This window comes from Arachis ipaensis, chromosome B08 (assembly GCF_000816755.2).
Source record: "Arachis ipaensis cultivar K30076 chromosome B08, Araip1.1, whole genome shotgun sequence".
NCBI lineage: Eukaryota > Viridiplantae > Streptophyta > Magnoliopsida > Fabales > Fabaceae > Arachis > Arachis ipaensis.
Window position 1 is genome coordinate 120759643 of NC_029792.2, and position 15475 is coordinate 120775117.

Genomic DNA, 15475 nt, shown 5'->3' on the forward strand with positions numbered 1-15475 from the left:
TATATTAAAAAAACATAATATATAACACTTCTAATAGTAACTGTTCCAATGGTTACTTGAAATTGGGTTGTTTTTGGGTCTAGACTCACGTCCAACTTGTATTGGTGTCGAGGTACCGCCGTCCGAGTTTCTCTGGAGGAGGTGGGGGGTGATACCTGCAAGAAACTTCAATTCTTAAGTTAGCAAGGGTTTTAAGCAGGTTTTAGTAGATTGAGATTTGAATATACTTGAGAATGTCATTATATTTATAGTAGAATAGATAACCACCTTTTAGAGTAGTCCCACCTTTGAGGGTAGATAACCGTTCCTTTTTGTTAGGGAGTTGTTGAGATCTCCCTTCTAGATTAGTAAGAGATATCTTAGAAGTTAGTTACTTATTTAAATAAGTGTGACTGAACTCATGTCACTGTCTTCGACCTCTATGAGGTCGGGTAGGGGTAGATCGGAACGATGTCTGTAGATTGGGTTTTATTCATTTTGGGCCTAACTAAATTGTGGGCCAGTACATGAACAGTGCCCTTTGCTCGAGGTCAAGCTTTACAAAGTCGAGCTTGAGCAATTAGATGACCAAGTCGAAATGTTGAGCTGTGGAGAAGTTGTTTAGTAGTTTGGAGGTCTGAAGCCAAGAAAGTCGGTCGACTTAACATGATTTAGATTATGTAGCGTTTTCATAACGTTACTTCATAACCATTTGTGTGCTATCATTTTGTTGTAGTGTAGTTGTTACTTTATCGTTTTGTAATATGATATTACAAGTTGTTTTTATGTTTGCTCTCTTTATACGACTTGTTTTTCGCCAAATCTTTTTTCTAGAACTAATTTGTACAACTCGTTCTATACCGAGTTATTTTGAAGATTGTAGATTTATTGCACGACTTTGTTTTTGGTACAAATCACTTATTTTGAGACATGATTATTTCTTAATCAGATTTTATGCAACGCGCTTAGTTCGAGTTGTTTTGCAGCTTAATGACTTGTTTTAATACAAATCATTTTTGAAACTTATAGTTTTGATTTTGTATGACTTATTTTGATACAAACTGTTTATTTCAAAACTCGTAATTATTTCTGAGTATAACCTCGTCTAGCTCGTTTAATATGAGTAGTTTTAAGGTTTTATGATTTGTTTCATTTCAAATCGTTTAATTAAAACGTGACTATTTCTTGATCTGATTTCATACAACTCGTTTAAATCCAAACTGTTTTTAGGACTTCATAACTTGTGTTAAGTACAACTTGTTTACTAGTATTAGATCATCTTTATAGCCATCAGATTTCGTTGCTTTATCAATTGTGCCCCTTCTCGAGGTCAAATTTTATGAAGTCAGCCTCAAGCAATCAAGCGGAATGTCACGGTCGAAAATGAACCATGACCGGTGCTCAGGAAAATAATCCCCAAGCAAGCCTAACCGACTCAAATATAAGTTGAATAAAAAAAATTACAAATATTTAAAATAAATTTACAGTTTCTAAAATGAATCATTACATATTTAAAAAAAAATAAATATGATTGCATCCTACCTGTGACATATGGAGCAGATAACGTCTAAGAACTCAACAAAGAACAGATACCCATTGCAGATCATTACTCTTGAATCGAAAGGCTCACATAATTAAATATTTACTCCTGAAAAATATTTTTAGAAAAATAGGGTGAGTTTTGCAACTCAGTGACTAGACAATACATCTATAATCGACATAAGACCATATAAATACTATTATCAAAGTAATTTTAATTAGAAAATAATAGTTGATAACAATAAGTGAATCAATAAGGGAGTTCTCATATAGAAATCAAATCAAAAGTTCACACCTGGGCGGCTCCACCTCTATGGGTAGCCATTTCCTCTTGTGTGTCCTAACAGAATAACAGATCTAACATGTAGCCTACACGTTAGGCTAGCAACACCCCTGCTAGCTAGAGTCTGAGTTAGATGCATCTAAGTTAACGTCATAACCGCCGTTAACTATGGTTTTCTAATACGAGCCTCCCAAACCAATTCAAAATATATAATTTCAAATACAACAAATCTTTGATATTTCTAATATATAAGATATCAAATCAAATCAAATCAGATAATTCTTTCTCATCAGAAATCTTTTCCAATCACACTTTCTCAATAAAAAAAATTTCAAATATATTTCACAATTTTAAAATAAGTGAGTACCAATAAATACTTTAATGTTTCAAAAAAAGATATTCAGCAAAATCAAACATTTTGGAATAATGTAAAACTTCTTCAAAAATATATATGGTCTCATGTAGAGTTCTTAAAGTATAAACTTTACAAAAACGAATTATTCAATTCTAATATGTTAGAAACAAGAGACTAAATTGGAGAAAGTGTTTTGTGTATTATTCAGGTTATGAAAAGTTCAATATACAAGGGGTATTTATAGGTGCTAAATGAATCAAAGTAATAAAGGCATAAAATCCTACAATTAATATACAGATATGCTATATGAATATAAACGATACTAATTGATCTAAATTGATTCTAATGATTCTCTAACATCCCCCCTCAAACTCAAGTGGGAGCTAAGGACACCAGCTTGAGTTTGGATAACAAAGTCCGGAAACGAGTCGGGTAATGAGCTTTTGTAAAGATATCAGCAGTTTGATCCAGTGTTTCAACAGCAATGAGACGAACAGCATCAATGAGGATACGTTGCCGAACAAAGTGACAGTCAATTTCAATGTGTTTGGTGCGTTCATGAAACACATCATTATGCACAATCTGAATAGCACTGCAGTTATCACAAAAGACATCAGTAGGAGACGACTGAGGAGCACCCAGATCTTCGAGAAGCCAACGAACCGAGATAACCTCAGCAGTGGCGTTAGCGAAGGCTCAATATTCAGCTTCTGTGCTTGAGCGAGTAGTGAACGTTTGCTTCTTAGCACGCCAAGAAATGAGAGCGTCGCCAAGAAACAAACAGTAACCAGTAGTAGAATGACGATCAGTGGGATCACCAGCCCAATCAGCATCGGAGTAAGCCTGAAGAGACAAAGAGGAATGGGCAGAAAAATAAAGGCCATGAAATAGAGTGCCTTTGATGTAGCGAAGAATGCGAAGAACTGCCGCATAGTGAGTAGTACAAGGAGCTGACAAGAACTGGCTAAGTACATGAACCGGATAGGCGATGTCTAGTCGGGTGACAGTCAAGTAGACCAGACCTCCAACTAACTGTCGATAGAGAGTTGGGTTATCCAAAATAGTGCCATCCATAGGGGTAAATCGAACATTAGGCTCAAGAGGAGTAGACTCAGTGCGACTATCTATAATCCCAGCGCGAGCAAGAAGATCTGAAGCATACTTAGCCTGAGAAAGATAGATGCCATCACCGATGGAGATGACCTCGAGACCAAGAAAATAGCTGAGAGAACCAAGATCTTTCATCTCAAAGGTACGGTAAAGTGAGGCCTTGAGATCAGAGATACCATCAACATCATCTCTAGTAATGATCATGTCATCAACATACAAAAGTAGAAGAACAACTCCACGTTTGCTTTTACGAATGAAGAGGGCATTCTCATGAGGGATAGAAGTGAAATCAAGACTGCATATGGTAGTGCTGAACTTGTCAAACCATTCACGAGGAGCTTGCTAAAGTCCATAAAGTGCCTTGCGAAGGAGACAAACCTTACTAGAAGGACAAGGATATCCCGGAGGTGGTTTCATATAGACTTTCTTTTTCAAATCCCCATTAAGAAATGCATTCTTCACATCCATCTGACTGAGAGACCATTTTTTAACCGCGACAATGGCAAGAAGAGCTCTAATAGATGTAAGACGAGCGACATGAGCAAAAGTCTCTTCATAATCAATACCATACTCTTGCGTACAACCTTGAGCAACCAAGCGGGCCTTATAACGGTCAATAGAACCATCAGAGTGAGTCTTGATCTTGTATACCCATCTACTGCCCACAACTTTCTGATCAGAAAAAGGATCAACCAAATCCCAAGTGTGTGCTTTTTCAAGTGCCTGTATTTCTTTCTGCATTGCTTGTTGTCAATTTGGGTTTGTGGAGGCTTCTCTGAATGACTTAGGTTCATGTTGATGAATGATAGTAGAAAAACAATGATAATCAAGAAGATGAGGAGGTAGATTCCTTACCCTAGAAGAACGAGCGGGAGGAGGAGGCATGACGGTAGGAGCAGAATCATCGTCCGGTCTGGAATCATCGGGAGATGGAGAAGGCGGAAGAACAGGAGGCTGTGGAGGGTCACTCGAGATAGAATCTGTAGAATCATCACTAGGGAAAAGATCAACATTGGGGTTAGTAAACAAAGGTGACTGAGTAGTAGGAATGGACTCAAAGGATGAGAACCGAGAAAACATGTGATGCTCTCAGAAGACAACATGACGAGATATACGAATACATTTAGAGAGAGGATCCCAACAACGATAACCCTTGTGTTCAGTGCCATAACCAAGAAAACAACACATAAGAGCCCGAGGTTCAAGTTTACTATGTTTATGAGGCTGAAGAAGAACAAAACATACACAACCGAAAACTCGAAGAGAATTATAATCTGGGGAGGTATGATAAAGACGCTCAAAGGGAGTAACATTACCAAGAACAGAAGAATGAAGTCTATTGATAACATGAACAGCAGTAAGAACAGCTTCACCCCAAGCACGCTCAGGACACGAAGAAGAAAGGAGCATTGCACGAACGGAGTCAAGAATGTGATGGTGTTTGCGTTCAGCTCTACCATTTTGCTGAGACGTACCAGGACAAGAAAACTTAAACAAAGTACCCTGTTCTGCAAGAAAGGTTAAGAGTTTTGAATCACGGTATTCCATAGCATTATCACGTCGGAAAATCTTAATGACTTTGGAAAACTGAGTTTTAATCATAGTAACAAAGTTGATATAGATCTGAGGTAACTCATGGCGATTAGTCATCAAATAAACCCAAGTAAAACAGGAGTAATCATCAATGAAAACGACAAAGTATCGAGCTCCACCCATGGAGGCAGTGGGAGCGGGGCCCCAAACATTAGAGTGAATGAGATCAAAAGGAGAGCAAGCAAGAGATGAATTATTGTGAAAAGATAAAGCAGGTTGTTTGGCAGTTTGGCAAGAAATGCAATCAAAAGATTCGTTTGGAACCTGACCTAAAACACCCTGAGACACAAGAGGACGTAGTTTTCCTAAGGAGGTGTGGGCAAGACGTTGATGCCATAAGTGAAGGGTAGAGGGAGAAGAAGCAGCACAGAGATTTGGTACAGGAGGAATATGAAGATTCTTGAGTTCAAACAACCTTCCGACCTTACGTCCAGTCCCGATGATTTGTCCCATTCGAGGATCCTGTACATGACAACCAGAAACGGAAAAAGTGACTTCAAAACCCAGATCAACAAGTTGACCAACAGAAATAAGATTAAAGTTTAATTTGGGAATATAAAAAGTATCAGGAAGATTAAGAGTTGACTGGGATATAGAATCCTTGTGTGTTGCGTGCAGGAGGGAGCCATTTGCAGTATTGACAGAAGGTCCATTTGTAGTGGTAGACAGGGATGAAAAAATATTACGCAACAGAGACATGTAATTAAAGCAACCCGAGTCAAAGTACCATTTAGAATTACCTGGAAGGGTCGAAAAAGCAGCAGGGGTATTACCAGAAACGGAGAGAAGACGCTGAAGAAGAGATGCAATATCAGATAGAGAGACAGGAGATGGGTTGAGTGGATCAGGACGTGGTGGGCGAGTGGGGCAGGCAGTAATTAAATGTCCCGAGAGCCTGCAGTAACGGCAGAACAGCTATGCACAATGGTAGCTAATGTGACCCTTTTTGTGGCATGTGCGACATTCAATAGAAGGACAGTCGGAGAAGAGGTGCCCGGAGCGGTTACAGTTTCGACAAAAAGTACCCTGCCTATCTGTGGCAGCAAAAACAGCTGATGTTTCCATAATAGTAGACACACAAATTAAGGAGAGGAGAGAAAAACTGCAATTTCAGAGCAGAAAATGAGAAATCCGAGGCCGGAATCGGAAAGAGCTCACCAAAAAACCTTAGAAAAGGTCCCACTGTCTGCCACGTCAGATGCCACGTCAACAGCAATGACACGTGGTACGGAGTGATTGGGGACGCAAGACACGTCAGCGGTTGATTGGGCGCGAGGTGGAACGCGGGTTGAAAATCAGGTCGGGTCGGGCGCGCGGGTCGATCACGGTCCGTCTCCCTTCTGGCTGACATGTGGCACGTTGCTGAGCCGTTGATCTAGGTCGCTGATCCAACGGCGACGGATGCTTCTGGAAGGAGAACGCCTGCAACCAGACAGGCAACTTTGAGTGGCGTATGGCGGCGCGTCTGGCGGCGTCTGGTGGCGATGTCAGCGGCGTTGGAAAGCGGACGAAGAGAATATCACAATGATGCCGAAGGTGACGAACAAAGCGTCAGAAACAGATCGAAAAATGAGAGCAAAGAGGCACGGGTGGAATCTGGAAGGAAGATCAACCTTTAAAGGTTCTTGATGGCCTAAAGGAAAATCATAATTAGGTCCAAAATAAAATAAAATAAATATAAAATAAATCTTTAAAGGTTCTTGATGGCCTAAAAAAAGAGAGGTTGAATTTAGGACCTTTCTTTAATTGTGATTAATTAATCTTCAAATCAGTAATATAAATATTGCTTCTGTTTAGTCTGCGAGATTAATTATGCAGGAGACAATTTTATTTTGTCTCATAAAGTTCGATAACAGAAACAGAACAGGAAAGAAGAAGATGACACAGCCATATATCCTGGTTTAGTTACCTTGTGCCATGTAACCTATATCCAGTTTGTGGTAGAAATTTCACTATCTTTTCAAATGTTACAAACACCAATTTCCAAGGATTCAACCTAATCCCATTAGGGACAAATCAAACTTCTACCTAAGTTTGACTTGGCTATGTTTACTCCCTAGACTCACAACACACTAAGTGCTCACCCAACTTAGTAAAGAATTTATCTCAAATACAAGATACAAAACAGAAATACAATCAAAAGAAAAATGAAATAAATCTTGGCTTTTCTCTTCAAATACTTCTCTTTGCCTTTTTTTTCTCTTTTACTTTTTTAATGCCTCACATATATGCCTTTTACCTTACATATATGCCTTTTAGGCTATGTCTGTTAAGAATACTGAAAATAAGTCAAAGCAAACATGTCCACACCGAATGGGATCCACAAATTTTGCAATAGTGCGCAAGCAGCTGGTAACAACTTATTTTTTTGTGATTTCTTCTTTATATCCATGTTATATTGTCTAGTTAGTATGTTTCCTGTAAATTTTTCTCTTCATACTCTAGCGTGACTCTAAAGAGAACAATGAAGATCCATCAAGGGTTGAAGTTTTCGCAGCAACTCGCACCAGTAAAAATGGAAAAAAAAATTTATGCTAAAACACAAACAACAATTGTGAGTTGTTTTGTATTTGTATTTGGATTTGTACAATATAAATGCTAGATAGATTTGTATTTATATTAAGTTAATGTGACTTTGTAATTTTTTTGTTGTTGTTACTTTTGGTAGAATGAACTTCAAAGCCGCATAGAGGCAGGAGAAAATTATGAGGATGCATTTGTAGCAGTGCTAGGAAAGGACCAACCAGATCGAGTTCGTTGTTATAGGACTTCAGTTACAAGAAGCTCTCTTAGAAAGGATGAGAAGATTCGCCAAGTGAAGGTTGAATACAATGATTAGATCTTATCATTAGAAAAGAAGATGGACGGTGTTTGTGGTCTATTAAAGGTGATGTTGCACCAACATAATCCTGGAATGAGTGACGAAGAGGTAGCAGCCTTAGTACAAGCAGCCCAAAATTCTCCTTTGGATGCCTCAAGTAGTATTATTGTCCTAACCTCGTATTATTGTCACTCCTCCGAAGGAACTCACATTCTACCAACTGATGATGTAAGTAACTATCCCAACCTCGTATGATTGTCATTCCCTTGATTTAGATTATAGAATTTTATTTTTCATGTTGAATTTATGTTTCTGGCTGAATATGTACTGTTGATTTATGTTTAGCTATGAGTGGATGATTATAAAAATGTTGTGTCTTGCACCAGGCTGTTAAAGGTAGCTGATTTGAATTGCTACAACAACACTTGAGTTATTATAAAGACTACACAACCCATAAGTTGATAACTTCCACGTGATCATGTGATATTGTATGTATATTGAAGGAAGACCACCGCTTTTGTCTAGTTGAAGCTTGTGTTAATTGTTTGATTTGATCATTAGAAATTGGAAATAGAAAAAAGTGAAAAGCTACCAACTGTGATTTTGAAGCTTCTTCGTATATTGTCTTGTGGCTAGGCAATTACTATATATTACAATTTCACTTTTTCTGGACTTAAGAAACTAACACTAATATTTACTCGAGCTTCAGCCTGATCTTTAGAGTGACATATGCTCTAGTTCTACAGTCTTCATTTTTTTTAAGAGGATGACATGCATGGCTAACAATATGCTAATATGGATGTTACTCATTGATGGCCTTGGCAAGTTTCTATGCTTTATCTTCTCATCTATTTGTTGATGTGGTTTTCTATGCTTTATCTTCTCAGCTATTTGTTGGCCTTGGCATGTTTTCCACCTTATTTCTATTTCTTTCAATTTTCGTAGATAAATAGAATGAAATAAGTATATGTGTTCAATTCAATTTATTGCAGGAGTTGACCTTCTATTTTTCTTAGTTTCTATTCAAATAAAGTATCTGTTGAATTAGGATATAGGTATGTTATCAATGGTGCTAGATAAAAAAGTGCCAAGGGGAGCATATATGGTTGTGACCTTGTATAGGGACTATTTCTTTTGTATTTGATATGTGTTTTTTGTTCTAATGGCTGAATATGTAATATTGCGGGACCTAATTAAAGTTGTCTTGCCATTTTCATGTTTAATTAATTTGGATTTGGAATTGGATTTGTTGGACATAATTGAAGTCGCCTTTATAACATGCACTAACACAAGATTATTTAAAATTCTGCAGGGCAGTGATAAAAACAATGAAGCTTATAATGGATGATCACACTACTCATGAAATTTGATATTTTGTAACTAAGTATATAAAAGAGGTAGATATGTGACACTTGTTGGAATTGAAATTCTTATTTACTTGTTATGACTTTACTTTTTGGTACTTTGTCATCAAAGCCTACTTTTGTGGTGACAAGTTTTATATGTATGTCTTTTTTTTATGGAAAAGTTTATATATTTGTTGGATTAGTTCAATATAAATAATTTTATTTTGGTCAATGATTTTAAAATTATATATTTTGCACGAAATATTAAGAAGATTAATGAAAAAAAAATTATGACCAAACTTATGGGCACGCTTAAAAAGGGTGGCTATATCTTAATTTTGGGCTCAACAAGCACGCTTAATAAGCGTGGCCATAACTTGGCAACCGGCACGCTTTAAAAGCGTACACATATCCTCATCTATTGGCACGTTTTCTAAGCGTAGCCGTATCTTTTCGTATTTATAAATAGCCACACTTTTGGAGCATAGCCATATGTTTATCCTATTGGCACGTTTAAAAAGTGTAGCCATATCTTCTCCTATCGGCACGCTTTTAAAGAGTACCTAAAGTAAACATTCTGGGACGTTTTAAAAGCATGGCGATATGTGCACTTTTTGGTACGCTTTTTAAGCATACCTATAGGTTAAGACCTATGGCCACGCTTTTTAAGCGTGGCAAGAGATGAAAGCGTGCCAACAAAAAAGCGTGCCGATAGATCCACAAAAGCGTGGCGATAGAGCAACCGGCACGCTGGCAGATGTGACCCTTTCAAAAGCATGCCGATAGCTCAAAAAGCGTGGCGAAAAGCTATCGGCACGCTTTTTTGCACTTTTTGGCACGCTTTTAAAGCGTGGCAGAAAGCTTATTTTCTTGTAGTATATGTGAAGCTCTTTATTTTTGTAGAATATTCTTTTGATGTAGAAACACTGTCCAAAACGTTGAACTAGAACAGTAGAGAAGCTCTCAATAAAACTCAAATATTTTATTCACTCTCCTTTCCAAATTGAAGTTAATTTCTCCTTTTTGTATTGAGTACTGTTTCTACAGCTAGGGCTTATTTTTCAAAGTCAGCTCCTTGAATATTGAACCAGTTGAAGTCCCCCTTTCTTTTTCTTCAATCAGACCCGAAAATCAGGGATTAGATATCAAAGTTAAACACAATAGAGGAGAGATGAGCAGCAGCAACTTGCTTCCTTAATGAGTTTGCCAAATTCAAATCCTTAATCTTATGCTTTAGTCCCAAGTTTTATTATTATCCATTGATTTATAAAAGAAGAAAGTAAACTCTATTTTCCTTTTGTTACCAAAATTGCATGTGCAGAAAAAAATAGGATTCACCAAGAAATTGACTTGTATGTTAATAGAAAATCTCATTGTAAACCCCGTTAAATTAGTAAATAATTAGTCAATAGATAAGTCTTTAATAAAGAAGACTAGAAATATGAATATTATATTAAATTAGGATAGAACTCATCAAAACGAGAATTTTGACACTAATTTCGAAGAAAACGGACCAAGATTGGACCGAACGGACATAACCGATTGAACCGGATCCAAACTGGGCCCGTGGGCCCAACTGGCTCATCTCATTTAAGTGAGCACAATCCTTTCTTTTCCCCATTTCAGCAAAATGCTGAAAGCCATCAGCAGGGGAGAAGAAGGAAGAAACCCCAACGCTACGGCAAAATTCAAGTCGCCGTAACTCCTCCGTTCGAGCTCCGATCACCGCACCGTTTATGTAATAGCCCAGACCACCCGCTAGCACGATATTGTCTGCTTTGGCACACAAGGCCTCACGGTTTTGCCTTTGACGATAGGGATGATGGCCAAAGCCCCCACACTTACTCGTCAAAACGCGTCATGCTAGGGAGAGGTATCCACACCCTTATAAGGCATGCTTCGTTCCCCTCCCCAACCGATGTGGGCCTTACAATCCACCCCCCTAAGGGAGTCCAGCGCCCTCGCTGGCACATCGATCTGGGTTCTGGCTCTGATACCATCTGTAACAGCCCAGACCACCCGCTAGCACGATATTGTCCGCTTTGGCACACAAGGCCTCACGGTTTTGCCTTTGACGATAGGGATGATGGCCAAAGCCCCCCACACTCACTCGTCAAAATGCGTCATGCTAGGGAGAGGTATCCACACCCTTATAAGGCATGCTTCGTTCCCCACTTAACAACTATAGCTTTCTTAGCACGCAAGTTAACTCGTTTCTTGAGCGTTGCGCTTTTATTTTGCGATTTTTATTTCCTCTATTCTTCAAGGCTCCTAGTATATTATAATCTTTCTGCTATTACATGTACACATTTTATTTTAGAGGTCGTAATACCACACCACCTCTGTTTTACGACTTAAGCGTAAAGCTCAGTGTGGTAGGGTGTTACAATCATACCTTTTTCTTCTTATTTATCTTAACTTAAGCAAGTTACTTTCGGCTCCTATTTGATTTGATATAGTTTCCAAAATTTGCTTTCCTTTCTTCTGATTTGGGGCTTAATGAAAAAGTGAAGCACCTCTTTTCTTCTTTCATTGATTTACCCAAATTATGCATCAGCAGAAGCTTATTACCTTTTGTTTTTCATGATGCTAATGAATTCGGTTATGGTTGGAGATAGGTTTGATCCACTAGTCAGGAGCCTTGATGATTTTGTCCAAATAGCAACACAATGGGCTGATTGCTCTTTTTGTTTGGACTTCACCAATGAAGAGTGACTTGAATTTGCAATACTAAATAATTCATCAAGGGCACTTTTGGACTATCAACCCAACTAAAATCATGTCTGTGATACCAAAAATATTATTATTGTTTACTAGATTTAACAGTCTTAAAATAAATACTAATAAAGTGATGTCTAAATGATTAAACTTGACTAACGAGAGTTTTCAATGTAATTTGTAAATAGTAAGGTGTTTGGCTTTCTATAATCGTTAACCATTGTCTTGGTCAATTCTTGATGCATCTCCTGAACAAATGATTTAGCCATATTTGCAAAATTTTCTTTTATTCTCTTAGTTGTTACTCTTATAATTGGACCAATTGACATATGACAGTTTTCAGTTTGTCCCACAGAGCTCGTATCAAACCAAGTTATAACTCATTTTATTTTCTAAGCTTATCCTGGATCGACGGACAAAGCTTGGGACTGTGATCTGTTACACTATAACTCAATTTTTATTATACATGATGAGTCATAACTTGGTTTTATTTGTCATAATTTTAAGTTTGTAACGGACGATCTTAATAATAATTATTTTCGACTTAATGACCAACCGTCATAATATCAATTTTATTCATCAATTCTATGCCTATAAAAAGACACTTATTTTTATATCTCAAGGAGAAGATGATATGATAAGCTTTATAAATTCTATTTCATATCTAACATTCTATATTTATAGAATTATTATATGGGTCATTCTAGTATGACTATGCTACGGTGACTACGATAGCTATGATGTTTCAAAAATGTTGTTAAAATTAAAATAAACACTTTTTTTATTATTAAATAACGCTTTTTAAAAAGTGTTACTTAAAAAAGTGTTATCAAAGTATAAAAAGGTGTGAGTTTAATTTTAATAATACTTGCATAGTCATTATAGCCACCGTATATAGTCATAATAGAATTCATTTTATTATATGCCTCTTAAACATTTTTGACTTCAGTATTAGAATATCTTTTGTAAGTACTCATTTTTTGTATTTTTTGCGAAAGTATAACTTTTTTGGAAAAAAAGAGACAAACTTAATTTTCTCTAAAATAAAAAATACTTTGGAACTATTACCAACCCGAACAAAAATAATTGATTTTTCACCAAACAATTGATTTCTTTATTATTAGTTGTTATATAAATAATTAAAACCTTTTTTTTTATCTAATAATTGATTTCGTAGTCTTAAGAATCGTTTTCTAACTTGGAGAATCAATTCTTTAAGCTTACAAAATTTATTCCCATTTTGTAATCAAAAGAGAATCACTTCTTTCACTAATGAGCACTTGTTTAGACGTCATTTTTAAAAAAAAAAAATTTTTAAATGATATGTTTTTAAAGACTAAAACCCCAAAGTGGTCCCTGAGATTGGGCGAGTTACCCATACTTATCCTTGACTTTCAAAATTCCCTAACAGCATCCCTGACATTCAGCTCCGAGACCCATAGTTGCCCTGCAACCCTTTCTGGCACCAAGTCAGCAAATGGAGGGATGATCTGGCACCTCCAATGCCACGCTGGAGCCAGCAACGGATAGCTGATGTGGCAAATCTGAATTTTGTACCCAATTTGATCCCTGGTCCCATTAAAACCCTAAAAGCTAAGAATCGTTATTATAACTAGTATCTCTTCTTCTCTCCTTCAGGAACCATTTGGTAATAAGCTATTTCCCTTGGTTGTGGCACATTTGGTGGCTGTCTGGCAGGGAGTTTGCGATCATAAATTTTCAATAGTGTTACCGGGAGGTTTTGAACATCCTGCTTGCAGACATCGCAAGTCCTGTTGCCCTTAATACTAAACCACTTTGCTGCACAGTCTTGATGAGCAAGTGCAAGATCACCTTTACAATTGCATTCCATCTTAAGAGTATTTTCTCCTTCCCCGAGCTCTGCCAAACAAATCCTACAAACTGCTTCTTCCTCTGGAATATCTGCTGTAGTATCCTCAATAGCTAGAAAGGGGAGAGTTAGTAAGCAATTGACATGGAAGGGCTATAAAAGGCTATAGTCTGAAATACCTAGGAATCCTAACTTAAAGACAATCTGCAATTGACAAACTTGATGATTGAAAATAGAAATGAATAAGTTAACTTCAATGTAAAGTTTATTTAATTTGCTAGCCTTTAATTTCGAGAGTTAGTCAGCAATTGACATGGAAGGGCTATAAAAGGCTATAGTCTCTAAGATTGTCTATGAGAGACGCACTAAAGATTATATCACCTAGAAGCCACCAAATTTCTTTCATCTATAATGTCTATTAAACGATGCAAAGCGTTACCAATATCATGTTATATATGGTTAAGTGCCAAATATTTAATAGTTCTTGAAAGTCAGAACTCATAACTGAATATTTCAGATTGTGATTCTTGATCAAGAAATGTAAAATGGGAACCTACAAGAAATTATGTGCTCTACGTATATTTCAAGCAATTACTAATCTCCATGACTGAAGAATCACCAGTTGAAGTTCCATCAACAGTTGCAAGATGCCGCCTGGCTGAAATGATACGAATCAAGACCCTAGACTGAGTGCACCTTAATTTGCTGGCTTTGGCATCAACTGGAACCGAAAGTGATCGAGTTATATGCTGCTTGACAACCATTGTCTATACAAGAATGGAAATATTCATCAATGCAGCATAGTTTAAAATCATATACCAGTTTAACATACAAAATGTAAAAAATTTTAGCAAGCGTTGTATGAAAACAATTGCCTTGATTGAAGAAAAGAGACATACATTTAAATCAGAAGCACATCCCAGATGTTTGCCATGTACACTTTCTTGACCCAAAGATGCGATTGGAGTAACCGGTAATGAGTGGGCAACCTTTGACAATGGAGAGAATGAACCTTTACCATTAAGAGAGAGGGTCCTTAAAGTAGGTGGATGTGGAAGGACCATCCATCTTTGCGAAAGAAGATAATGCGGCATCTAATGACCATGGGGGTATTTGCAGAGAGGGGAGTGCAGGCCGTCTGGAGTGAGGAATCAAGGAAGCATTGTCACCTTTTTCATTTGCATTTGCAGCACATGTCTACAGTAAGTAACACAATGCAATGCTACATCAAACAATTGCAAACTGACAAAAGCAGCGGCAGCTTATAGTTTTTAGTATTGAGTGATTACAGTTTTAGAGGAAACTGAAATTTAGCCAAGTTACATTCATATTATGGTAGCAGCAGCTAGCAATCAGGAAACAGAGAAATGGCAGATCGAAATGGAAGGCATGTGATCTGTATGTGTTATTACCTGGAGCTGGAGGCGATGAAGAGGATGATCTGAGAAGGAATCAGCAGCAGCAGTTTGAAGCTCAGGCGATGAAGAAGATGATCTTAGCTTTTAGGGTTTTAATGGGACCAGGGACCAGATTGGGTACAAAATTCAGATTTGCCACGTCAGCTAGCCGTTGCTGGCTCCAGCGTGGCATTGGAGGTGCCAGATCATCCCTCCGTTTGCTGACTTGGCGCCGGAAAGGGTTGCAGGGCAACTATGGGTCCCGGAGCTGAATGTCAGGGATGTTGTTAGGGAATTTTGAAAGTCAAGGACAAGTATGGGTAACTCGCCCAATCTCAAGGACCACTTTGGGGTTTTAGTCGTTTTTAAAAGATATTTTACAAAAGTAAAAGTAATTTTATATTTAGATATTTCATATAAAAAAATATCTTTTTATTTATTATTTATGTTTGTGTAAAATAAGATAAAAGTATTTTTTTTATTTATTATTTAGAAAACTTTTT

At 37.3% G+C, this 15475-nt stretch overlaps 1 protein-coding gene across 1 annotated transcript; it reads right to left on the reverse strand.

Annotated features, from left to right (window-relative positions):
* Positions 13357-15298, reverse strand: LOC110265370. The gene is made up of 3 exons (XM_021108340.1): positions 14475-15298; positions 14171-14342; positions 13357-13688 (listed from the first exon to the last, which is right to left on the reverse strand). Exons 1-3 carry the CDS (start codon positions 14667-14669, stop codon positions 13357-13359), a joined length of 699 nt encoding a protein of 232 aa, XP_020963999.1. The 5' UTR covers positions 14670-15298.